The sequence below is a fragment of the Protopterus annectens genome, chromosome 5.part1, assembly GCF_019279795.1.
Source record: "Protopterus annectens isolate FY-2018-M chromosome 5.part1, PAN1.0, whole genome shotgun sequence".
Taxonomy (NCBI): domain Eukaryota; kingdom Metazoa; phylum Chordata; order Ceratodontiformes; family Protopteridae; genus Protopterus; species Protopterus annectens.
The window spans coordinates 673,961,201-673,989,076 of record NC_056736.1 but is presented as its reverse complement, the minus strand read 5'-3'; the positions used below and the strand labels follow the sequence as shown (position 1 = coordinate 673,989,076).

Genomic DNA, 27,876 nt, shown 5'->3' with positions numbered 1-27,876 from the left:
GACTTCTAAAGCTAAGTACCCCGTTGGGGACTCTTTCTTGCCTCAGCCGATGTCAGAAAAAGTTAATAATTGTTTAACCTGTGGGAAACAAATACCTCATAAAGATTTCCACTCTTACTGTCTGCCTTGTTTAGGCCCAGCCCACGACGTAGCAGCCTGTTCGGCCTGTGCTTCCTTCAACCGGCAACGCTTAGGCGTCGGTCGGAGTTTGCAGAACAGTTTTTCGGTTCTGATTTTGCGTACATTATGCCGTCGGATCCTCCGACTACCCAATCTGCCAAAAACGCAAAGATAAAGACCGACACTCGCGGTCCGCGGTTTCGGCGAAACCATTGTTAAGCAAACGCGAGTGTCTCGGTTTCGGCGAAACCGAGAAAACTGATCAAAGTACAGCTGAATCTATCTCTACAACTGAGGCCCCTGCTACCACTCTTGAATCGGCCTCAGAAATTTTATCCACTACGGTGGTTGCCACTGACTTATCAGACACCATTCCCTTGGATGTCTCTACCCCAGCACGTGGTGCTGCTAGGCCTCCAGCAGCCATGTCCATTAAGGCCTTCGCCAGGGCTAAAGCAGCCAAGACTACTAAAACAGTGCCTGTTAAACCCCCACATCCAGGCCCTCTTCTAGTTCTCAAATGCTTACTTTGGCAGAAGATTTAATTTCATTAATTAGAGGATCTCAATCTCACCCAGACAGGGCCTCTCAGCCCCCAGAGAAGAGACCTAGGGCAGAGCCCCTGAGCCAGTGTCCTCTGATGATTCTGCTGATGAATCAGACATAACTGACCAGCCAGAGGCTCCATTCTCCAATTTTGAAGATTCTGATGCTGAAGAATCCATTCCAGCTGCTTCCCCACCAGAAGAATTCTCCTTTGGGGAAACCTTACATGCCATGCGAGAGCAGTTCCAATGGCAGCAACAGGATTTTCAGACTCCAGAAAAGACTTAGGACCTTTCTGCACCTTCCACAGCACAGGCCCTTAGCTATACCTCCTGTTCTCTCTGTGGTGGATGATGCTTTCAATGATGTCTGCTCAGCTCCAGATTCTTTACCCCCAGCACCTGCCAAACCAGACAGATTTTACAGGGTGCCAGATACTCATCACCACCTTTACAAGGCCCCACTTGCAGACCCCGAAACTATATCCCAGGGTCCCAAGGCAGTAGCCGCGACCATAGCTAAAAACCCTATTCCTTCTGAAAGGGAAGCAAGGTCATTAGACAGATGGGGTAAAAGGTCTACACTTCAGCTACTCTCTCAGCTAGAGCTTTAAACTGTCAGTTTCACATGATACAATACCAAGAGTTTATGCTTGATCAGTTAACTAAAAAGCTAACCACTGATGAATCTCTTGATAAGAAATATGTATTAGAAATGGTAAATAACATACAACAGGTTAGTAACCATTCCTTAAAATGTGGCTATGATGCACTGGAGGCTTCATTTAGATCAGCCATGACTGGCACAGTGATAAGAAGGCATGCATGGCTAAAGGAGCAAGCTTTACCGGATCATGTTAAAGCTAAGTTGCTAGATGCTCCTATGGATAAGACAAGTTTGTTTGGTACACCTGCCCAGCAGGTTATGAAGAAAATGGAAGAAAAGGCAAAATCTGTTCAAACGGTCAAAGATTTCCTGCAGGTTCAACCCCCAAGGTTTAGCAGGAACTGGCCTGCCAAAAATTGGTCCTTTCCTGACTCCACAAGATCTCAAAGGGGCAGGAATAGACGTTCCAGAGGCAGAAACCAATCCAGAGGAGGTGCCTACAGAGGACGACAGTGGCAAGGTAACAACAGAGGCACAGACACAACCACTGCCACTACATCAACACAACCACAGTGACTTAACCCTAAATCCGCCTACCAGGGAACAAATAGCAGCACCTCTAGGCGGAAAGTTAACCTTATTTTCAAAGAACTGGCACTACATAACAAAAGACAAGTGGATTTTACGAACCATAGATCAAGGTTACCGGTTCCACTTCCACACTTTACCAGTCAAAAGAGGAATGCCAAATCTACCTCCAAATCAAAAAACAGAGGCTCTACAACAGATAATGGAGTTAGCAAACATGAGAGCTGTGGAAAGAGTGCCAACAGCAGAGCAAGGAAAGGGGTTCTACTCCAGACTATTCCTAGTTCCAAGAAAGGAAAAAAGTTGGAGACCAATTCTCGACCTGTCCACCTTAAATACATACATCAATGTCCCAAAATTCAAAATGCTGACCCTACAGCAACTTCTTCCCATGCTGGGCAAGGAGAGTTGGCTGGTAACTCTAGATCTCAAGGAGGCATACCTGCACGTCCCCATTCGACCAATCTGCAGAAGATACCTCAGATTTCTTGCAGGATCAGAGCACTATCAATTCTCAGCATTGCCCTTTGGCTTATCTACTGCGCCCAGAGTATTCACAAAATGTCTGGCATCAGTAATCGCCCATTGCAGACTACAGGAAATTCAAATTTACCTATACCTGGACGACTGCCTGCTACAAGGGGACAACAAAAGCAAGCTGACAACAGATTTACAAAGGGTCATTTACTTGCTACAAGCACTGGGATACACAGTCAATTTACAAAAGTCAAGGCTGATACCATCCCAAACAAGAACATTCTTGGGCGCGGAATTGGACACAGTAAAACAAATGGCATTCCTAACTACAGAAAAACAAAAAGAACTCCCTCTTTACTTCTTGGCACTAACAAAACTGAACAAGTTAACAGCAAGAAAAGTACTGCAGGCCTTGGGCTTCATGGCATCATGCATAATCTTAGTCCCATTTGCCAGACTACATATGAGAAAACTACAGTGGTACCTAAAGAATTTATGGTCCCAACACAGGCACAGCCTAGAAACAGAAATCCCACTAATTCCATGCTTAAAACAGGAGTTCCTATGGTGGGCTCAGGCATGCCAGTCAAACCCAGGCCTACCCTTTCGCAGATGTCAAGCAAGCCAGACCATCACAACAGACGCTTCAGACCTAGGATGGCGGGCCCACATGCTGGACAAATGCGTGCAAGGATTGTGGACACAGGATCAACTTCACCTGCACATCAACCTAAAAGAAATGCTGGCAGTAAAACTGGCAATCCAAAAGTTCAGACCATTTCTCAAAGAGGGCCAGTTGATGATAAGGACAGACAACACCACAGTCATGTGGTACATCAACAAACAGGGAGGCACTCATTCATACCCCCTATGCAGAATGACTTTGGAGCTGTGGACCCTGGCACTCAGCTACAACATCCAGTTACAGGCAATATTTGTACCGGGAAAAGAAAATACTCTAGCAGACATATTAAGCAGAACCACATCGGATGCCCACGAATGGAAGCTGCACCCGGACATCTTCAAGACCATCTCAAAGAAATGGGGAATGCCTCAGATAGATCTATTCGCATCACCTCTCAATCACCAGCTCAAAAATTCTGCACAAGGACATTCCACCCACTAGCATGGAAAGTGGATTCGCTCTCCTTCAGCTGGAAAGGCCTAACAGCATATGCATTCCCACCTCTTCCCTTGATACACAAAGTACTACTAAAAATCAAGGAAGAACGTCCAAGGATAATCCTGATAGCTCCAAACTGGCCAAGACAACACTGGTACCCACTGCTGCGGAGCATGTCTCGAACAATATGTGGCCAATACCCTGATGCCTTTGATGTTAACTCAGAACAACTACAGCATCATACATCCAAACCTAAAACGTTGCAACTGACTGCATGGAACATCACATAGCAGCAGCTAATCCAGAACTTTCCCAAAGAGTTAAAGACATTATTCTTGAAGCACGCAGACCTTCAACAAGAAGGAACTATGCTGGAAAATGGAAAAGGTTTGTCATTTGGAGTACTGAAAGAGGAAAAGATGTGTCAAACATAGATATGCCTAACATTCTGGAGTATCTGGCCGAACGTCTTCATTCAGGCCTGTCCTACTCCTCCATCAAGATACATGCATCAGCTATTTCAGCAGAATACAGCTTTGATCCACCTGTTTTTTTGCACCCTTTGCTCAGGCAGTTCCTCAGAGGAATCAAGAATGTAAAACCCCCAAGGAAACCACCATTGCCAGCTTGGGACTTAAACTTTGTGCTAGAAAAGTTGACACTATCACCATTTGAACCAGCAGCAACAGCAGACCTTCAACACCTGTCATGGCAAACTGCTTTCCTACTGGCAATTACTTCAGCAAGGAGGGTTTCAGAACTACAGGCCTTAATGGCGGTGCAACCCTTCCTAATCTTCCACCAAGATAGAGTGTCCATGAGGACTAATCCTACATTTATGCCTAAGGTGGTATCCAGAGTGTCTTTAAACCAGGCAATCCACCTACCTACCTTCTTTCCCAACCCACAAAACAGAGGGGAAAGAATACTGCATACCTTGGATGTACATAGACAGCTACGCTACTACTTGGACAGAACAAAAAGTAGCAGAAAGACTGACCAACTTTTTGTAGCCTATGCAACAGGAAGGGAAGGAAAAGCTATTTCCAAACAGACAATCTCCAAATGGATAGGAAATTGCATACGATTCTGTTACTCCTTCCATGGAAAACCAATTCCACAGAACATAAGACCTCATTCTACAAGGGCAACAGCCACTACCACAGCCTTCTTACGAGGAGTGGCAACCAAAGACATTATTGAGGCGGCTACTTGGACCTCCGTGCATACATTTGCCAAGCATTATAATTTGCCTCTATATTCCAGATCCCGAGCAGGGTTTGCCACTGCTGTACTGCAAGGGATCCTAAACACACCATAATCTACTTTTATCCTCCTCCCTAGTTGGCTATGGTATTCTACCCAGTTGTTATGACTGCAGATGCATCCATGAAGGACATAGTACAGTTTTGTACCTACCATAAATGTAGATGTCCGAACTGGATAGCATCTGCAGTCAGGATTACCCTCCCTCCTTCCCTCTGTGGTACTCCTAGGGTGTTTACCCTCCTAATAGCTAGCTGGTGGGGAGTCTTTTATGGTGTATTTGTTTGTATATATGTACATACATGCTTATTTTTGTGTTTACCTCTATCTTTTTGGAAACATTGGCATCTATCCAAATTTTAGCCTTCAAGACGGCTACTGGCATCTGGGGCAAGAAACACTGAGGAAAATGGCGTCGGCTGATGCCTTTATACCCGAAGACCAACAGAGATGACGTCGGGTGAAGTGCGACATCAGCCGAAGCCGGACCCGGACTTTGGAATCCGGCCGACTGAAGGGCTGCCTGACGACAGGGCAACCCAGTTGTTATGACTGCAGATGCTATCCAGTTCGGACATCTACATTTATGGTAGGTACAAAACTGTACTTTTTAGACCCATTATAGAATACAACGCCCCATTTGGTATGTACTTCTCAAGACATCTGCAACAACTGGAAAGGCCGCAGAAATACTTCACTAAAAGAATCACGGGCCTAAAGCAGATCCCCTATGCTGACTGCCTTAAAAAACTCCAGCTATACTCTGTCGCATATTGTCTACTCTGAGGCGATCTCTGCTTAACATACAACGCCATGTCAAACCCAGAGCTGTTGGGCATGCTACACTTAAAGAAATCCCAATCCGTCAGAGCCACACGCTCCAGGGATCTAAATCTTGTCATCACAATAAACAAAACATGCTGAAGGGATAGGTTCTTGACACAGAGACTCCCCAGACTCTGGAATAGACTGCCTATACATGTCAAGCAGAGTGCCTCTTTGGCCCTCTTCAAAAGGAACCTTGATGATTGGATGGGAGAAAGGAAATTCACCCCAGGGATCAAGTCAGTCGCCCTGCTAGACGGGTCCAGGGAAGTAAATAGTGTGGGAAGAAATAGCCAGGGAATTGTTATGGCTAGGCTTGTACAGGCCCTAGGACCCATAGCCTAGTACCAACCTATGAATCTCTGTACGTGGTTTGTTTGTGGGTGGCTCACCTCCAGTCCCCCTGTCCTATTTGCACTGGGTTTAATCCCAAAGCACTCAAGGACAGGCGGGAGAAACTGACTCACCACAGCCCCCTGGGTACTTAACAAGGTAATGGCGGTAGTAGTGGCTTACCTGAGGCTTCAGGGGTTTCAGGTCTTTCCGTACCTGGACGACTGGCTCTTTACTGCCCCTTCAGGGCATCTACTATGTCAGGCCAAAGACTCCTTCCTTCAGCTGGGCATTACGATCAATATGAACAAGTCTGCTCTTCACCCGGCTCAGATTTTAGATTTCATTGGAGCACGGCTGGACACAATACAAATGAAGGTGTTCCTCATGTCAGACAGGATACACAACTTGAGGTTACACATCTTACACATTCTTCCGAGTCGTTTTCCAACAGCTGAAGCAGTGTTAAGAGCTCTAGGTTCCATGGCGGCCACGATAAATCTTCTTCCTATGGTGCACTTCGTATGAGGGCACTGCAGTGGACACTGGTGATTCAGTGGTCACTGTTAGACATTACTTTCTTTTCCAGTGAGAATTTCCAAAGCTTGCAGGGACCTACCTTTGGTGGTGGATTCAGTCCCCAGATCTCCTCAAAGGTCATCCTTTTCAACCTCCTTTACCCAAACCACGGTGACCACTGACGTCTCCCTACTTGGGGGGGGGGGTGCACTGCTCAGGAAGGACAGTCCAAGGCACGTGATCCCCTGCTGTGACTTATCTGCACATCAGTGTTCTAGAGATGAGAGAGGTTCTTCTTGTGTTGCAAGCCCTTCATGCTCATCTTCCTCTGGGAACGATTGCAATTCAGACGGACAATATTTCAGTGGTCTGGTATATCAACAAACAAGAGGGAACCAGATCTCATCTCTTATGTCGATAGGCCATGAGAGTGTGGGAATGGGCGATCTCCACCCGCTGTTTTCTGGTGGCAATGCACATCCTGGGACAGTCCAATATTCTAATGGGCAGGCTCAGCAGATCTATCCTGATGTCTTACGAGTGGTCTCTGAAGCCTTCAGTAGCGGAACACATCTTCCTAGGGTGGGGTCGTCCTTGATGCGATCTCTTCACATTTTCTTCCAACACAAAATGCAGCGAGTTTTTCGCTGTGAACCCCCTGCCGGGGGAAAGCCCCCAGAGACGCTCTTGATTCATGCTTGGCCTCCAGGGCTTCTTTATGCATATCCTCCTCTTCCCCTCATGTCGAAGTTTCTGCAGAAAGCCGAAGGCTGGGGAGCACTGTGATCCTCATCACCCCATTTGGCCTTGACTGGTTTTGTTTTCCTTACTCAGGTCTCATTTAGTTGTTTACACCATGGACTTTGGATTCGGATCAGCTTTCACATCCTTCGGGGATTCCTCATCCAGATGTGGACAGTCTGAAGCTCACTGCTTGGCTGCTCCGGTTCCCATGATTCCTAGGACTCCTGATCTGTGATTTCCTGTCAAGTCCATTCTAGTGGCATTTCATGAATCTTCCACCGGAAAAGTTTATCGCAATAAATGGAAACCTTTTTTATATAGGCCATTCAGAGGTCTTTGGATCCTTTCACTGCACTGCTTTTGGCAGTTTTAGATTTTCTAGGTAGTATTTTTCATCAGGGCGCTAGTTCTTCTACGGTGAAAGTTCAACTCACCGCCATTTCTAATTTTCATGTTAGGGTAAACATGTCTTCATTGGCTTCCTCTGAACTTTGTTAAACTTTTCTCAAATGTGCCTTTCTTCTCAGACCCCCGGTTAAGGACCATATTCCTCCATGGGACCTCACTTTGTTGTTACAGACATAGGTTTCTCCTCCCTTTGAGCCTGCGACATCTGTGGATCTACACCTTTTGACCTGGAAAACTGCCTTCTTGGTTGCCATCACATCTGCTAGAAGGGTGTCTGAGCTTCACGCTCTTTCTATCAAAGTCCCTTATATGATCTTTCACAAAGATAGACTGTTGCTATGCACTAACTCGTCCTTCCTTCCAAAGGTAGCTTCGGAAGTCAATATTAATCAGATTATTAATTTACCAATATTTTTCCTAACTGCCAGAACAAAGGGGAATACAAATTACATTTACTGGACGTCCATAGGCAGTTGAGGTTTTATCTTCACAGGACTAAACTTTTCCGCAAGTCTGATCAGCTTTTTGTGTCCTATGCCAAGCCCTTCTTTAGTAAACCTGTGTCAAAAGTGACTATTGCTTGCTGGATTTCACAATGCTTTGGCCGGGCTTACTCAGAAAGAGGTTCGTCTCTACCAGGAAAAGTAAAGGCTCATTCGACCCGGTCTATGGCTATGTCAGTGGCCTTTTGGTCTAGGGTCTCCCTGGTGAAAATGTTGGATGACCTTATTGAGGAAGTATCGAATAAACGTATTAATAGATTTTATAAACCACTTCTACAAGTTAGGAATCTTCATGATCAAGTTATTGATTTAGTCTCTGACAACTTTAAGAGCCAACAACTTGACACCTGGGATACTACACAATACCCCAGATTTATTACTACTTTTAACATCGATAGTAGTAGTTGTTGGAACATTATTAGAAAAAACTGGGAACTATTTAAAGTAGACCCGAATGTTTTTATGAAGTTGAGTCATAGTCCTCAAGTTACATACAGGAAAGCCAACAACTTAAAAACAATGTTCGAGTACCAACACCGTTTGCAGTCTAGGATTTTTGGTACATTTAAATGCCAAGCATGTAATTATTGTAAATATATTATTGAATCTAACAGGTTCATAGTACACAATAGACAGTTTAAGTCAAAGTGTAGAGCTAATTGTAACACTACTATGATAGTTTATTTAGCTCTATACCAAAACTGTTCAGCGTTCTATGTAGGTAAGACGGAGCGGAATCTCCGTGAACGCATGTATGAACATATTTACGCCATAAAGAAGGTGAAATTAGATAATGCTTTGGCTAAATATGTACTTGCTTTTCCTGACCACCATTTTAAATTTATGGTGATTGATCATGTTTGCCAAGACATCAGAGGTGGGCCCGGTACAATTTAGATTAGAAGAATATGAGTTATATTGGCAGATAAGACTTAATGCGTACCATTTTCCTGGTTTAAATGAACACTGTTCTATTTCAAGTGTCCTTAAATTATTGAGTTTGAAAAGATGATTGCCTTTTGTCAACATTCTCGGATTAGAATTTTTTTGTATTATTGTAGATAATATTTTTAGTCTGTGCATAACATTTTATCGAATTTCAACTTATCAGTTGTTGATGATTTGTTATATTCTTAGATATTTATAAATAATAGGTCTAGTATATGCTTTTTATATTTAGTTTTAGATTAACTATGCAATGTTAAGTTGTCAATCTCGCCTTCATTCTTGCTGGATGGGTTCGGAGCCGATCCTCGGCTCCAACTCGGCCACTCTAAAAGCTCGAGAGCTAGTTCCACCGGCTCGAGGCTCCCCTATATCCCACAATGCTAGGCGGTAACTCCTCAGATCTCGTTTGCCGCTACAGCGATCGAGGTGCTTTTTCAACCGGCTCGTCAGGTTAGTTGAAATATTGAGTAATATCTTAGATAGGCCCCCTTTTTAAGTTAGCTTTCCTCATAGTTTCCAAAGTTAAGTAGTTTACTCCCCTTTATAGTCAAGTTTCCCCAGTTTTTTTCCTAAATTTGCTAATTTTATTCCCTTGGGCTTTAGGCCCATTCCCTCCCTACCTTAGTAGTTGGAGTGGTTGTGTTTTGTAGGGTTTTAATTTTTAAGTTAATTACTAATTTGTAATTTAAAAATATTTCAAGTGTAATCGGTGTGTGTGTGTTTGTGGTTACACTTTGACTTTGTTTTTGGACATGTCCAAAGAATCGAAGGTCTCAGGCTTCAAGAAGTGTGACTCATGCTGTCAGAAGATGTCTCTGACAGACGGTCACACTTCTTGTGTATACTGCCTGGGGCCTTTGCACCTGCAGGACTCATGTGCTGTTTGCCATGGCTTCAGCCCTAGAGTCCTGCAGGAGCGCAAAAATAAACTCATTTTAAGGGGTTTATTGAAGCCTGAGGGTCCCTCAACTCAATCCTCGGGGAAACCCTCTAAGCCTTCCAGACCTTCGGCTCCAGTCTCCAACCCGTCCTCTGGAGGTCCAAAGGCTGTTCGAACATCGGATCCGTCCGGAGCCGATGAATCTCTAATGCATGCCCCTACTATTTCCTCGACTCCGGCCGGAGCCGAGGAAGACATAACTGAGTCGGCTCCGATCAAATTGTCGGAACTGACATCCAGAAAGAGGTCCCGATCTCCAAATATTTGGCTCCGTTCATTTGGCTCCAGCATCACCTTTGCTATCTGAACGGAGCCATAGATCTCACTCCTCTAGGTCTTCCAGACTATCAGATCATGACCTTCAGAGAGTAGTGAGTCGACTTCTTCAGTCCGAGGCACTGGCCCAGATGCTTCAAAGTCCGACTCAACAGTCGAGAACTATTCCCATTACTCAAAATGTTCCTCTTCTGACTCTTCTGAGTTCGGAGCCGGGGCGGCTCGGACCCGAGACTGTGGTGGCGTCGGAACCGATACCCTTGTCTTCGGTGCAGTCGTCTGCTCCGATGTCTTCCTTGGAAGAATCTCGGTGCCGGACTTCCCTCGTCTGCTCCGAGGGGGCGAGTGGCATCAGACCCTTGTCTGACCCCGCTCTCCATCTCGGTGCTTCGGCGCTGGTGAGTTCGGCTCCGACATCGGCCTCGGAGCCATCACTGTCGGTGCTGGGGGAGGTCTTCAGCTTTTCGGAGCGGAGACCTCCGGCTCTGCCTCACAGGGGTGCCTTCGAGGTCATGAGGAGCGTGTTAGAACCAGGTTCAACTCCATAGTCGGCTCCTTCCGCCCCTCCCTCCACGGTGCCTTTGGTGATGTCTACTCACACTCTCATCCCCGACCGTAGAGAGCCAGCTCCTCAAGTTTCCCCAGTGGGGATCTCCTCCTCTTCCGAGGCCTCTCATGACCCGGCAGGAGAGCCCCCTAGGAAGAGGCAGTGCAAGAGGAAGCACATTAACTCCCATGAGTCTGTGACCTCTGACACTGATTTAGAGGATTCTGAAGGTTCCCCTCGTTCCCCCTCTGAAGATGTCTCCTTTGCAGACATCCTCGAAATCTTAAAACAGAGGGGGAATTGGCCAGTCCTCAACCCTTCAGAGGATGAATCGGTGTATCTTGAGGTGTTTGGCTCTCGCCCTTCCACCTCCTGGGTGTCCCCTCCCTTTGACCCCCTTATGCAAGTGGTGGCAAAGAAGGCCTGGGCGGCTCCTGACTCAGTGGAACCCACCCCCAGGAGACCATCAAAATTTATCACTGGCCCCAAGGACAAGGAATTTTTAACCAAAGGCTTCTCTGTTGATGCTATGGTGGTGGCTGCGGCCATCAAGAAGGAGTTAGCTGATCCTTCGGTGCCTGTTCATCCTCCTAACAAGGAGTCTAGGTCGATGGACAGGTACGGGAAGCGGATGTTCTCGTCAGCGACCTTTACTATGCACTCGCTGAATTACCTGTGTCATTTCACTTGTCTTCAGAGGGATTTACTCAAGGAAGCGAGCGAAATGTTAAAGGACCCAACAGCTGCGGGTTTTCAGGATAGGATGAACTCTCAGCTGGCAACCCTTGATTCTATAACTAACTCCTCCATGCGCCTCCTTTCATATGCGGCGGATGGAGCAAGTAGAGCGGCAGGTACAGGTGTAGCCTTGCGTCAGCACGCCTGGATGCGGCTATGTAACTTTGCGGACCCTTTCAAGGCGTCCTTCACTAATTCCCCCTTTGACGGATCATCTCTTTTTGGTCCTCAAGTGAAGGAAACCCTGACTAGGTGCGAGACTGATGGCAAAACTCTCTCTGCCGTCGGAGTCTGTTTTTCTGCTCCTTCTAGGCCTTACCCCAAAGGCCAGAAAGGGGGAAAGATGTGGTTCCGCAAACAATCTCTGGGAGATTTGCCTGACGCACAGAGTCTATTACCCTCCAGAGGCAGAGGGGGGAACAATAATGGTAGACGCCGTCCTAGAGGCAGAGGGGGCCTGCAGAATCAGGGCAGTCGAGAATCCTTTTCCGACAAGCCCTTTCAGCATCCCTGAGGTGTTGCCCGACTGTCCACCTTCGGAGGCAGTCGGGGGAAGATTGTCGCTGTACCCAGAAGCCTGGCTATCCCTAACTCAAGACAATTGGGTACAGTCTATCATTTCCGAAGGCTACAGAATCCCATTCCTTTTCATTCCGAAACAATCCAAAAAATCCCTTCCAGACGTTCCACCCAGTCAAAGGGAGCAAGCAGCATTAGAAATTTCAAAGCTGCTGGCAAAAAGAGCCATTCAACCAGTTCCAGCAGACCAAACAGGATCCGGAATCTACTCCAAATTCTTTTTGGTTCCAAAGAAAACGGGGGACTGGAGACCCATTTTGGATCTCAGCAACTTGAACAACTTTGTCAAGAAAACAAAGTTCCAGATGGTCACGCTGCAGTCCATTCTACCCCTTTTGGGACGGGACAACTGGATGTGCTCGCTAGATCTCCAGGATGCGTACTATCACATCAGAATGAGTCGGCGCTCTAGGAGATTCCTCCGCTTCAGGCTGGGAACCAGTCATTTCCAATTCAGAGCCCTGCCCTTTGGTCTCACTACAGCCCCCCCGAGTGTTTACCAAATGCATGGCAGTGGTCGCCTCTCATCTGAGACGACAAGGATTCCAGGTGTTTCCTTATTTAGACGACTGGCTCCTTACAGCCCCCACCAAGCATCTTTTGCTTCTTGCCAGAGACTACACCTTTCACACGTCAAACACTAGGCATTTCAATAAATTACGAAAAGTCTGTCTTGTCGCCTTGTCGTATTATTACCTTTATAGGTGCAAATCTAGACACAGTCAACATGTCAGCCAGACTCACAGAGCAGAGAATAGCAGACATACACAGACAGGTCTCTCTTGTCTTGCAGAGCAACAAAGTCAAAGCCAGATTGATCCTGAAGGGTTTATGGATTATGGCGGCGGCCATCCCTCTTCTACCATTAGCTCGCTTCCATATGAGAATTTTACCATGGATGCTCTTCACACAATGGTCTTTCCAATGACTTCCAATGTCCCATCCTATTCGGATAACTCAATCGTGCAAGAATCATCTCTCTTGGTGGATCACATCTCTCCAGCTCCACCTAGGGAGACCTTTCGTCCCTTCCCCTCCGGTTGCTACAGTGACAACGGACGCCTCCCTGATCAGGTGGGGGGGTGGCATTACCAGGGCAGGACGGTCCAAGGCATGTGGCAACCTTTTGAGTGCCACTTGCACATAAATGTCCTAGAGATGAGAGCAGTGCTTCTAGCGTTGCAAGCCTTACAAGACTCTCTTCCCATGGGAACTATAGCAATTCAGACAGACAAATATGTCTGTAATGTGGTACATCAACAAACAAGGCGGAACCAGATCTTACCCCCTATGTCGAGAGACACTCAGACTGTGGCAATGGGCGATTTCTTCTCAGCGGTTTCTGTTAGCAACGCACATTCCCGGGAAGTCCAGTGTGATTGCAGACAAATTGAGCAGAGCTATTCTCATGCCTCACGAGTGGTCTCTGAAGAATTCAGTGTTGGAGAAAGTTTTTCGAAAGTGGGGCTGGCCTTGCTGTGACCTTTTCGCTACTCCCCAGAACAGCAAGTGCGACGATTTCTTCACCCTCTTTCCCCAACCAGGCCACCCCAGCAGAGACGCTCTAGTACACGATTGGCCCCGGGGACTTCTGTATGCCTTTCCTCCCTTCCCACTGATATCTCAGCTAATACAGAAAGCCATCGCTCAGAAAGCTTCCATGATCCTTATTGCCCCTTACTGGCCTCGACAGGTTTGGTTCCCGTTTCTTCACCGTTATCTGTTGGAGCAACCTTGGCATCTGGACCCAGTTCCAGACCTCTTGACCCATCAGTTGGGTCAGTTGCACCACTCCCTCCCTTCTCTGAACCTCGCAGCGTGGTTCCTCCAATTCCAACTCTAGCCAGGCTTCCTCTGATATCTCGCTCAGTTAGAGATATTTTGATAGCCTCTCATAAATCTTCCACTCGGAAGATTTATCATAGCAAGTGGAAACGTTTTTCCTATTGGGCGCAGTCAAAGAATATAGATCCTTTCACTGCTTCCATTCAATCAGTTCTAGACTTTCTAGCTGAACTTTTCCACTCAGGTTCGTCCCATTCTACCATCAAAGTTCAGTTGGCAGCAATATCGAACTTTCATGTTGGAGTCTGAGTCCTCCATTATGTCTCACAAACTCTGCAAAGCCTTTTTAAAGGGAGTTTTTCTCCTCAAACCACCAATCAGGGATCCTCCTCCTCGATGGGATCTCAACTTGGCTCTGGTGTCCTTAATTCTTCCCCCCTTTGAACCTGCGGCTTCATGTTCAATAAAGTTACTATCTTGGAAAACACTCTTTTTAGTAGCTATCACTTCAGCTAGAAGAGTCTCTGAACTCCATGCTCTGTGTAGTCGTCCCCCTTATCTTGTGTTTCATAAGAATAGGGTGTCCTTACGTACTAACCCGTCCTTTTTGCCCAAGGTAGCTTCACTGGCAAATTTGAATCAAACCATTGAACTTCCTGTGTTCTTCCCTAATTATTCCAGTAGGTCAGAACAAAAGTTACACTTTTTAGATGTTCATCGCCAATTTAGGTACTATTTAGACAGGACCAACCAATTCAGGAAGTCTGATCCAACTGTTTGTTTCTTATGCAGAAGGTAGAATGGGCCTTCCAATTTCTAAAGTATCTCTCTCTAGATGGCTTACTTCGTTGATTACCCTTGTGTATGAGATCAGACATCAACAATTGCCATCCAAACCCAGGGCTCATTCAACTAGAGCTTTAGCCACTTCTATAGCGTTCCAAGATAGGCTGCCTATTGATTCGATTTATTCTGCAGCTACTTGGGCTTCTCCCCATACCTTCATTTCTCATTATAAGTTGGACTTGGCCTCTAGAGACCGAGCCAACTTTGGTTCCACTGTACTCAAGAGTCTGTTCCGATAGGCCACCTGGGATAAGGTGCTAGGGACGCGGTCCCATCCAGCAAGAATGAAGGCAAGATTGACAACTTAACATTTAGAAGTTATGTACCTACCATAACGTTCCATGTTAGTTGTCTTCTTCTCGCCTTCTTTCTTGCGTCCCACCCTCCTTCCCCCTAGCCTGGACAGACCTAGAGGAGTTTTTCTTTGTTCCTTTTATGGAATTTCCTTGCTGGGCTTAGCTTTCAAACGAGATCTGAGGAGTTACCGCCTAGCATTGTGGGATATAGGGGAGCCTCGAGCCGGTGGAACTAGCTCTCGAGCTTTTAGAGTGGCCGAGTCGGAGCCGAGGATCGGCTCTGAACCCATCCAGCAAGAAAGAAGGTGAGAAGAAGACAACTAACATGGAACGTTATGGTAGGTACATAACTTCTAATTACTGTTGTGCTCAGGTTTTTGAACTTGGGTATATTTGACTTTAAATGTAGTTGCATTGCTTAATTGTTTTTTATTTGTTAACAGCATTCTTTAATTGTCCTGTGTTATTTAAACAAGACTACTTTTTACATTGCATTATTGTCTGAGGAAGTTTGCCTAAGAAGGCAAACGAAAAGCGCTTCACATTATTAAAACATTTGTCTTAGTAGCTTGGGCTGCCGGCTTTGTCATTTCAGCTTTTTGTTTTTTAGTTTTTATATTTCCTTGTTTATGGCGTCTCTCTGGATGATATTTGTTCAGCTGCTATTTGGGCTTTATCTCACACCTTTAATTCTCATTATAAACTGGATTTGGTCTCTAGGAGTAGAGCATCTTTTGGCTCTGCGCTGCTCCGGAATATTCCTCATTGGGGGCCTCCCAAGAGTTAAGTAGCTGGGGACTCTCCCACAGGTTGAAGAACAAATGAAGCAAACTACTTCAGATAAAGAAGTTATGTACTCACCATAACGTTCCATCTGAGTAGTTCTACTTCATTTGTGTTCAGCCATTCCCCCCTCCTTCCCCCTAACCTTATCCTTTGGGAAATTACATGTCCCTTGTACAGGACAGTTATTGTTGGACTCTTTGGTTCTGTCAGGGCTAAAGTTTTTTTTGTAATGTTTGTTTTGGAGGATAAGGTGTCATTGGGTCAGGTATCTGATACCGGTTAGGCAGTAAACTGGATCTAGAGGGAGAAGGGGGGCATTATGGGTAAGGGTAAGAGCATGGAGCTCAGAGACGTAGCTGAAAAATGCGGCCATGTCAGATCCGATGTGGATCCGAGGGCGCACAGGTTCAAGACAAATGAAGTAGAACTACTCAGATAGGTTCATAGGTTCATACTAGGCTATCTGCCCAAGGGCATTTATAAGCCTAGCCCATAGTTATGTGGCTTTCGCCACCCCTTTAGTTTGAATAAAAACTATGCCTATCATTTTTCTGTGCCTCTGTCAAGCAGTGACACTGAAGTAATCCCTGGGGTATATCTGCGATCTCCCATCCATTGGTCAAGATTCCTCTTGAACAAGGCCAGTGAGGTGCTCTGCCTCACGTGTACCGGGATTTTGTTCCACAGCATAGGGAGTCTCTGGGTGATGAATCTGTCCCTCCAGCACGTTCTATTTATAACCGTGTCAAGGTTTAAGTCTCCCGCCCTTGTGGTTCTGAGGGATCTAGATTTTTTGAGGTGAAGCATATTCATCAAATCTGGGTTTGACATGGCCTTATATGTCAGGCACAGGTCACCTCTGAGCAAGCGGTATGAGACTGAATAAAGCTGGAGTTCTTTCAGTCGGGCAGCATAAGACATATTTTTGAGACCCTTTATCCTTTTGGTGAGGAACTTTTGGGGCCTTTCAAGCTGCATCAGGTGTCTGGTCAGATACATTCGAGCGGGCATTGTACTCAATCATAGGTCTAATGAGTGATGAGTACAGGGGGACGATGACCTCCCTTGATCTAGATGTGAATCCCTTCATGATCAGGTGGGCGATATAGAAGGTTTTCCTAACTACTTTAGCAACATGTGTCAAACGAAAGACTACTGTCAACTTGGGTCCCCAGATCCCTGATGACTCTTTCTGTGCTCAGTGGATTGTCACCTATATGGTAGCTAGGGGTAACCTTGTTTTTCCCGAAGGGTATGACTATGCATTTTTTGGCGTTTAACTTCAGGCCATGGCTCTGGCACCAGTTATCCATTTCTGTGAGGCCCTTCTGGAGGATATCTGTGTCAGATGTGTTTTCAACTATGGCGCCCAGTTTGCAGTCATCTGCAAACTTTGTCAGCCATAACCCTCCTGTGTTTGCTTGTACTTCAGAAAAGTAGATGCCGAACAAGAGTGGACCCAGGACTGAGCCCTGTGGGACACCACTTGTGACAGGCTTTGAGTCTGACATGGCTCCAGCAACTCTGACCCTGTGGGTTCTGTCGCATAGCCAGTTTGCAACCCATCTTGTGATGTATGGGTTTACATTCAAGCTGATGAGTTTTTCGATGATACCTGAGTGGGGTATTGTGTCGAAGGCCTTTGCCAGGTCGAGGTAGGCTGTATGGACTGCCTTTCCTCATCAATGGCCTTGGTGACTGTCTCGAAAAGTCAACCAAGTTTAAGAGGCAGGATCTGCCTTTGACAAAGCCAAACTGGGTTGGATCCAAAGTCTGCAAGTTCCCTATGTCTTTATTTATGAGTTCCATTATGATCCTCTCCATGGCTTTGCAGATAAGGCTTATCAAGCTAATGGGCGGTAATTTCCAGGGTCTGTGGAGGCACCACCCTTATGAAGTGGGACCACAGTCGCCGTGCGCCACTCCTTGGAGTGCAGTATCCTGAGGTGAGGCTAAGATTAAACAGCTGTCCTAACTGTGGGTTTAATTCCTCGTTGAGTTCATGAAGCACACAGCCGGGGACACCATCCGGTCCCATGGATGCTGTGTTTTTGCCTTAGTGAGGGCAGTTCTCACCTGGGTGTTGGAGATGTTTGGCGGGCTACAATCCTCTGGAATTGATATCTATCCTTTTGAGGCGGAGGGGGGGGAGTAGTTCGCACTGAACCTGTCAGCCAGTATGTTAGCAATGTGTGTAGGTTCAGTAATTTTCACATCATTTTGAACTAATTCTGAGCATATCTGGGAGTTTCCTCCTAGGTTTCTAACATAGCTAAAGAAGGCCTTATGATTGTCTTTAGAGTCCTTGGCGGTTTTTCTCTCAAAATTTGCCTTTGATGATTTTATGAGAGCTCTTAGTTTTTTACTTATAATGATCAAAGGTGTCTTACCTTTCAAGGATTTTGCTCTATCTTGTAGTAGCTTCCTCCTTTTGTTGTAGAGCTTGTTTATGGCTGGGGTCCACCAGACTGGACGCTTGCCTTTGGTACAGAGAGTCTTAGTTTTGTTTGGGATTGCCTGATCCATGCAGTCCTGTAGGTGCTGGTAGAAGGCATGTTGGTAGATGGAACGTTATGGTGAGTACATAACTTCTTTTTTTCCCTGTGTCTGCTTTCAAGACTGTTGCAGACTCCAACCATTCTAGGACTGCTTCGTCAGCTTCATCTAGGCCTTCTAGGTGTTTGACAGAAGCCGATATGGACAGGATGAAACCAGAAATGGTCAGAGATCAGATCCAGATTGGGTTCTTGCCAACTTCTCTGAGATCCATGAGTGCACTTGCCCAAACCATACAGTCTCCTTTTCTGATCTGACGAGTGATCTCTTGAGTCCCAGGATTCAAGATACCCAAGAGAGTCCGTGTCTGATCCATGTAAGCTCCCTTCTACTTCAACGGTTTCCCTGACCAGCCCTGCTCCGATACTGTCTAATAAGAGCGAGTGTCTGATCGAAGAAGTTGGCAAGAGTCCAAGGGTTGGGTTCATCTCTGACACTGTCTGATGCATTCCTTCCCCTTGGTGTCTTGGCCATCTACAGCTTGGGTCCGATTCTCTCTGGAAGGGGCAGATCCGGGGTTGGCCCTGACCTCTCAAACTCTGCTGCTTTGGCTCCGAGAAGGGCGGGAAAGGTTTCCCTGGGTCTATCAGCCTTCCATGTGGTAGAAAGTGCTTTCTCTTTGCATAGAGATCCAGCCTCTCAAAGCTGAGGTCCTACCCCTCACCCATCATTGGGGCCAAGCGCTAAGCCAATCATTCCTGTTCCTGTAGGTCAGCCTACCCCATGAAGCCTCCCTACTCCTTCCCCAGAAGGTTTTTCATATTCTCATGACACCTCCCCCACACACTCCATGAAGGAGGCACTGTGGAAGAAGACGTGCGAGAGGAGGCACATAGACTTACCCAATGGAGTCTGTCACTGAAGACACTGACTTCGATGAGGGAGAAGGATCCCCACCTGATGAGACATCCTGAAAGTTCTTAAGCAGTAGGGTGGCTGGTTTTTCCAATCTCATCCTTTTGAAAAGTCAGTGTTTCTGGAGGCATTTGGGGTGGGCCTAGCAACGTTTTGGGTGAGCCCCCCCCCCAAAAGCTTCCCACTGGGCTTGGAAAGAACTGGACACTGTTGAGCCCATCCCTGAACACCTGGATGAATTTCTAGTTCCCCTGACAGAGCCCATTGGAGTAAGGGGTTCCTGTTGATGCCATAGTTGTAGCGGATGTCACTAAAAAGGAGCTAGCCAAACAGGGAGTCCAGAGCAATGGACAGATTTGGAAAGCCCATCTATGCCTTAGCCACTTTTGCATTGAGGTCGTTAAATTACCTGGCACTTTATACATGCTTACAGAGAGATTTTTATAATGGAGCTGTCAAACCCTTACAATGAGGACATGTTTGCGGAAAATCTCACAAGGTTCCTCTTCGGCTGGCCATTCTTTCATCCATTGCCAGTTCATCAATGAGGCTGATCTCCCATACAGCAAGAGTGCACCTCACGAGCAGTGTGTTCAGGCATAGTCATTAGGAGACATGCCTGAATGAGGCTATGCGACTTTGCGAAACCCTTTAGGGCGTCTTTTGTTTATGCTCCCTTAGATGGCTCCTCTTTGTTTGGGCCATCACTAAAAGGTACACTTACTTGCAGTGAACAGGAAGGAAAGACCCTGTCAGCCATCAGAGTAAAGTTTTCTACCCTTCAACGGATGTTCTGTAGAAACCAGCAAGGAGGGAAGAAAATGTGATTTTAGAAATTTCAGGATCCTTTTTAAGACCTGCGTTAGGGACACTCCAGAGGTAGAGGAAGAAGTTTCAATGACAGATGGAGTCCGCAGAACCAAGTCTTCAGAGTCGCCTCTGATAGGCCCTTTCACTGCTCCTGAAGGATTGCCCCATTGTCCATCTGTTGAGACAGTTGGGGGTCATGTTGCCCTACACCTGGACAAATCTTACAATCAATATATGGGTGCTAAGCATAGTATCCAGAGATTACTGCATTCCCTTTTCCCTTTCACCTCCTGTCACAAGGAAGAAAACTCCCTGACATTCCACCCATTTAAAGGGAGTACACAGCTCAAGAGGTGCAAAAGCTGTTACAAAAGAAATCATCCAGGAGGTTGCACCCAAACAGATTGGATTCAGAACTTATTCTTGCTACTTTTTGGTGCCAAAGAAAACAGGAGACCCAAAACCAATTTTGGATCTAAGCAGTCTGAATCCATATGTAAAGAAGCTAAAGTTCAGAATGGTTACTGTTCAGTCCATTCTGCCTCTTCTGCACCAGGACGATTGGATGTGCTCTGTATATCCCCAGGATGCATACTATCACATCAAAATACAGGCTCTTAGGTGATCCCTGCACTTTCAGCTGGGGGCCAGTAATTACCAATTCAGAGCACTGCCATTTGGGCTCACCAGAAGCCTCTAGGTGTTCACCAAATGCAGTCATGGCAGCTCACTTGAGGCTCAAATGATTCCAGCTGTTTCTCTATCTCGACAGTTGCCTCCTCACAGCCGTAACAAGGCATCAACTTCTGCAAGCCAGGGATTACTTGCTTCAGGTCTCCAACTCCATAGGCATGATGATAAATCTTGCTAAGTCAAACCGGACTCCTGTATAGACTTTAGAATTTATAGGAGCTCAACATGATACTATGACTCAAATGGCTTCATTACTTCTTCACCATGTGATATCTCTGAGAAATCAGGTGTCAGGTTTACTGTCTCATCTGTCCACAGCAGCAAAACTAGTGTTACAAGTTCTTGGACCAATGTCAGCTGCTGCTGTTCTAGTTACTGTAGGAAATTTCTTCATGCGAATCCTCCATTGGACCTTGGCGGTACAGTGGTCTATTCTTTAATACCCTTTGTCTGTTCCCATCAAACTCACTGTAGTTTGCAAACTTCATATTCGATGGTGGATACAGTCAAACAATTTATTTTTAGGCAGGACGTTCTGTCTTCCTCCCCCAATAGCCACAGTGACCACAGGCTCTTCCCAACTGCTGTGGAGGAGCATTTCAAGGGAAAGATGTTCCAAGGCTTGTGGTCCTCCTTGGAGACCAAGTTGTATGTCAGTGTCTGAGAGATGAGAGCAGTCCTTCTAATGTTGCAAACCCTCTTGACATTCTTCCCTATGCAGTGTTGAATTTCACACACATCAGTAGTCTGGTACATCAGCAACCAAGGAGTAAAGTGTTCCTACCCGTTGTGCAGAGAGGCCATGAGGGTCTGGGTATGGGCGATCTCTTTACAACTTTTTCTTATTGCAATGCAGATATCGGGGAAAACCAGCTCACCGACAGACAGACTCAGCAGATCCATTCTGATTTGTCATGAGTGGCCCCTCAATCAATCAGTAGCGAATATGATTTTCATCCATTGGGGCCAGCCTTTCTGCAATCTTTTTGCCTCTACCCCCGACAAGAAGTGCAGCAAGTACTTCGCTCTAATCCCCCCTCTTGGGGAGTCACCAAAGAATGCTCTGATTCAGGACTGGTCCCCAGTTCTCTGTGCCTATCCCCCACCCCCATTTCCACTGATCCCAAAGTTTCTATATAAAGCAAGCAGGCTAAAGAGCTCGGTCATCCTCACTGACCCCTTCTGGCCTTGACAGGTATGGTTTCCCTTCCTCTTTTCTCACCTCAGATATCCTCCATGGATACTAGAGCCCAATTGGGATCTCTTATTTCAGCCATCAAAAGTTCAACATCCCAGTCTTCATGCCCTCAAGCTGACCACATGGTTTATCCACTTGCAGTGATAGCAAGATGGTCCAGGCTCGCTTTTCCAGTTCATGACATTATCTTGGCCTCCACCAAGAAAGTCTACAGAAGCAAATGGAAACGGTTCTGTATACAGGCTTCTAAAGAGAATATAGATCCTTTCTGAGATCCCACTTCAGACTTCTTCTTTTCCTCACTACTCTTTTTAATGAAGGAACTAGTTTTTCTACTATAGAGTTAGCAACCACATCCAACTTCCACACTGGAAACTAACTCCTTGTTATGTAAAGCTTTCATGGAAAGAATTTTTCTTAGGCCACCAGTAAATGATCCCTGTTCACCTTGGGACCTCATGATAGTTTTCCATGGTTTGACTCAAAAACCATTTGAACCGGCAAATAGTTGTGATATGAAGTTTTTCTTGGAAAACTATCCTTTTGGTAGCTATCGCTTCAGCAAAAACAGTTTCTGGACTCCAGGCCTCATCAGCTAGGCCTCCTCACATTATTTTCCAGAAAGATAGGATGTCTGTATGAACCAGTCCTCCTTTTATGCCTAAAGTAACCATGGAGACTAACCTTAATTAATTTAATTGCCATTTTTATTTATTTATTTTTTTTTTTTATACCAAACTTTACTAATAAGAGTGTGTATGTGCTGCACCTTCTTGATGATCATAGAGAGCTACATTTTTATGTTCACAGAACAAAATAGTACAGGAAGTCTGATCAGTTGTTTGTATCCTTTTTCCCTAACTGCTTAGGCCAAGTAGTTTCCAAAATGACTCTGGCTAAATGGATTTACTGACTGCCGTTCGCTGATTTATTCTCAAAAAGGTTTGTAATTGCCTCATCCCCCTAGAGTTCACTCCACCAGACCTATGGCTACTTCCTCTTTGTTTCCCTCTAGAATTTCGTTTGATGTTATCTGCACTGCAGCCACTTGATCAAACATTTGTATTTTTGTTGCACATTACAAATTGGACATTGTCTCAGAATCTGAGCTTCCTTTGGTTCATCAGTACTTTGCCATGTCCTTCCTTGAGGGCCTCCCAAGAGTTGCGCAGCTGGGACTCTAACCCATCAGTGAGGAAGAATGAAAAGATCAACACTGGATTTAAAAGTTGGGTACCTACCTTAGCTTGTCATCTGTGTTGTCCATTTTTATTCTTCCTCACCTTCCCTCCCAGCCTTCCCCCGGCCTTCATACCTCTCAACTTTCCCTGATTTTCAGGGACGTCCCTAATTTTGACTCAAATGTCAGTTCTGTCCTTCTTAATCCCTCTTAACATTAGTGCCATTTGGACAAATGCTGGTGAATTATACTTAATGACTAATGACAATAATTAAGAGCTGAATACTTGTTTTACTTACGGAAATGTATATTAATTCATATGCTCTGATTATGTTAATGGCTCAAGTTAGTAGAACTAATATTTTAAGTGTGTCCCTGATTGTCCCTTATTTTTTCTGGCTTTGTCCCTGATTCGTTTGAGATTTGTCCCTGATTCATTGAGAGATGTGCCGGCCTTGTCACTTCTAGAAAGATCTTCAGATTTTTTGCAACACTAACGTTCTAGGTTTTAGCCTCAGTCTTTCTGATGTCTGTTCTGTTTCTCTTACTCAGTGGACAGTAAGGCAGCAAACATGATCTGAGGAGTTGGGGATGGAATAGGGCATGATGGGTAGAGGGAGGAGCTTGAGACTCTAATGCTAAGTCTTGTGAATGCGGACGAATTGGATCTGAGGGTTGAATCCGTAACCGGTCCATGAAGAATAATGAAAATGGACAACAGATGCCAAGTTATGGTAGGTATATAACTTTTTTTTTCAGTGACAGAGGCCATGTTTGCTGTGATCTTTTTGCTTTATACTTAAAGTGCAGCCGTTAGTTTGCCCTAATCCCTTCACAGTGTCGATCACCAATGGACATGCTAGTCCACAATTCACCCACCCTGACAGTGCAAGGCCAGAGTTGTTATTCTTTGTCCCTTTTTCACACTCGCACAGAAAAAACACAACAGTGAGTGTACAGTAGCAATTATGTGTATAATATACATATGAAGGATTCTAGCAGCATTGAGTACATAAAGCCAGTTTGCATCTACTTTTGTTAGCTGCACCATTATTCATTGCCATGGAAACAGGTACACTCCAATTAATTTTTCAGGGGCAACTTGTTTTTTTTTTTCATGAATAATTGAAGATTTTCACTCTTTCATTTCAGACAGGAGCCGATTCCATGTAGCTTGTCCTACTCTGGAAGCTACATTTTCTCCTATGGCCAGTTTGAATTTTGCTGTGAGTAACATGAATGTAGTTTCTTGGCTATTCCTAAGAGAGTAGTTTTGTTATCTGATTTGTAGTAACAATTTAAGTAGAAAGCAATAGCCTGGAGTTAGAATTTTGTAAATTCAAGATCTAAGGAGAAAACAGCCTCTTTTGTAACTGGTAGCCAGTCCACTTTGCCATATAAGTACAGTGGTGGTAATTTCTTTCTGCTGTCAGTGCAAGTCAAAGTTTTATTTTCAGCTACTTGAATTTTAGAGCATTTTGCTCTGAGTGAAGGTCAGTAAGGGGAACAACATATTCACCCTTTGGTATTGGGACATTTTTAGCTAATGCCTTCCTGGCAAGTGGTTAGAGAAGGTATGAGAGAGAATAAAGTTTTAAGTGAGATGAGGCCCTGTTGTCGATATCATTGTGAATATTTAATAATGGGTCAAATATTATTCCCATATATTTTTGCTGATCAACATTTAGTATAATGTTTCCTTTTAAGTCTGTTAAGATAATGGGAGATAGTATTGCTAATTTTGCTGCTGTGGAGAAGAGCATGGAATTTGTTTTAGAACTGTCATTATGCAGTTTATTATGATGGAGCCTGTAACAGATATTGGTGAATTTAGACTGGTGTGTTCTGCAGTATCCAAGTATGTCAAGTGTAAGTAGTAGAATGTCATCTGCATACATGACTATTATGCTTGGGTAAGTCCTTTGTGGTGTCATTAAGAAACAGGGAGAAAAGTAGAGGTCCTAGTACTGAGATGTGTGGGAATTTTGTGTTTAGAATTCCTATTTCAGATTTTTTTTTTTTTTTTTTTTACTAACAAAGATTTGAAATGGTCTGTCAAGTAAGTTTTGAACCCAAGTATGATGCTTTCTGCAAATCATAGTTGCTGCAAAAGAGTCCATGGTTCCCAGTTTCAAAGGCATGTATCTTATCTATAAAGACACCTGCAGTAATGAGTTCTTCACTCACAGTAAAGTAGTTTAGGTACTAAAGGCATTTCTTAAGCTATGTTGTTGATCACATATGTTTTAACTACTTGGTATAGAGCAGACAGTATTAGAGGGGCTGTCTACCCCTATATGCAAGTTTAGGGATTCCATTTTGTTCCTTGCTGGGAAGATACTGCTACTTTAGAGATATTGTAATTGAGAAAAGGGACACAAGGTGAATGTATTATTAGTGACATGTCTTTATGAATCTGTAGTTATTTTAAGTACGATACAAAGTAGTGGATTTTTTGTCCTCACAAAATCTACTTTTATTTTGTAGAAAAGGGTGTTGCAAATTCAGTATACTCATGGTTTTAGGATTTTCCACTGTTTTTAAGCTGTATATGGTGTTAGATCTCTCTCAGACTAATAAACACTGACATAGTTTTTGTGTCTTTCGGCTTTTCTCTGTTAGGGGTCACCACAGCGGTACTCCGGTCCACTAATGATTGGCAGTAGATTTTTACGTACTGGCTTGCCGGGCCTAACGCACAACCTTCAACTAATGAACGCCCATTCACGCATGTTGCTACACAGAAGATGCTCTAACTGAGAATCGAACGGGCAACGTCTGACTGTGAGGCGACAACGCTACCGCAGCACCACCACCGCAGTAGTATTGTTTAGAAATGTATGTTTGTGTGAATAAATCTACTAAAGCATTTCATGAAATTGGTTAGTCATGCATAGTAAATTTATATGGTTCTTTGCTTTTTTACAGAAACTGAAAAACTTACAGTCTGCATATGAAATGGAGAGGCTTCAGTTTTCTCAAAACATATGTAGAACATTTTCAGAAATTGCACATTCATGCGAAACAAGGTATTTTAAGCATATGTAGGATCTCAATGCAGTCATTTTATTTTTGTTTTGTATGATTAGAAATTTGGTAAAAGAGAAATAAATACTTAGAACCTACTGAGCTCCAAGCTTGTTTACTGGAGAAGCCCAGGGCAGGATGGTGCGTAACCGAATACAATATTCTGTGACTATGTATTTTTGATTAACCACTGAGCCTAACCAGCATGTTTTACTAACTAAACACCTAGATGTCTGCCTGGATAAAGGAAAAAATTACTGTAAAAGGGTATAGGAGCATAGTTATGTAAATGCATACTATCCTGTTCCTTTCTTACACACACACACCATTTATTTTAGGCTTCATAAACTTTACTGTAGGGAAAGAAGTATCAAGAAAATACGGTAAGCCAACTGAACTTATTCTTGACAGATTCTTTTAAAGGTTTTCTTCTACCATCCCAGGCAAATGCAGAACAAGCAGATCTAACATCAGGGTCTTTCAGTGATTGTTCTTGTTGCTGGGTTTATTTTATCCACCAGTCATAATTTTTTTTTTTTTCCCCGAAAGTTCCAACTATGTGAGTATACTTGATGTTTATATCGATCTCTGCTGCCGTAGCCTAAACTGCATAGTTATATCCTTCAGAGTATAACAGCTGGGCAACTTTCAAAGCTTCAGGGGACCTTCTACGTGCTCTGTTAGGCAGCTCGAGCTGATTAAAAGGATAGGCTTGGGTGCCAAGCTCTTCAGAGCTTTCTTGCTGCTGAAGAGTACACTCCCCTGAGGCTTTCGATGGTCAACAGTCTGTTGTGCTGCTGCTGTTCTGCTGTACAGATGATTTACTTCGGTGATAAAACCTTTCATTATAAAAGCATTTGTTTATTAATGCTTTCCTGTTAATGAAAGTTATTTTAAATGTATTTATTATTTACATTTATTTACTGGGAAAGTCCGACTGGACAAGCTGTCCTTTTTCAGCAGAAGCCCTGGGAGAATAGCTCCACAGAAGCATGACAGAAACGCTTAAAATGGTACTACATAGTTTTGTTATACAAAAGGACAAGTTGCTAGATTAGCTGTAGAGGTCAAAATTACATATAAGATTTTGTATAACATCAGTATTGTGTTTTATGTAACAATCAGAAGGATAAGTAAAATAGATATAGAGATAGAAATCACATATAACAGTTTTTATTTCCGTAGCACACTTTTTGTAACAACAGTCTTTGTCACTAAGCATACAGTGTAAAATGTAACATCAAACTTGGACCCTGTTTGGAAGGAAAACTTTTGACGTACGAATTCAGTGGAGGTAGGTGTTTTGTAGTAATCTTTACTAGATCAAGACTGATTAGCTAAATGGTTATGTGCTCTTAACCTGGGCTGCTACAAGAGCATAACCAGGTTTTGGTTAAATGTGCTTTAAGCATCTCTCTGAATTTTATTACGGAGGTAGTTTTTATGTTTCTCAGGAGAGAAATCCATAGCTTAGCTATGTAGTTAAAGAGCTTCTCCTGCAGTGTTGTAATCTTTAGATGTTATGTGATCCTATCTCGCCTACATTCTGTACTGATGGGTTCGGAGCCGATCCTCGGCTCCGACTCGGCACGCTATACTATAGAACAAAGTCTCTTATTGGCTGAGCTATCCCACATCCCAGGATGCACCACCACTGCTTTCCAGATCTCGTTTGCCGCTTTACAAGCAAAGACGTGGTCTCGGACTTGGCTGAGCTAAGTGCTTTTTTCTTAAGAAATTTCTGTCAGAAATTTTTTG

At 44.5% G+C, this 27,876-nt stretch overlaps 1 protein-coding gene across 1 annotated transcript in view; it reads left to right on the top strand.

Moving 5' to 3' along the window:
• The window catches only part of LOC122803253, a 1,850,609-nt gene that overhangs the window by 1,127,272 nt on the left and 695,461 nt on the right, over positions 1-27,876 (top strand). Inside the window, exon 6 of the mRNA XM_044072846.1 lies at positions 26,020-26,120. Within this exon, the coding sequence (XP_043928781.1) occupies positions 26,020-26,120 (101 nt within the window). The remainder of the gene's footprint in view (positions 1-26,019; positions 26,121-27,876) is intronic.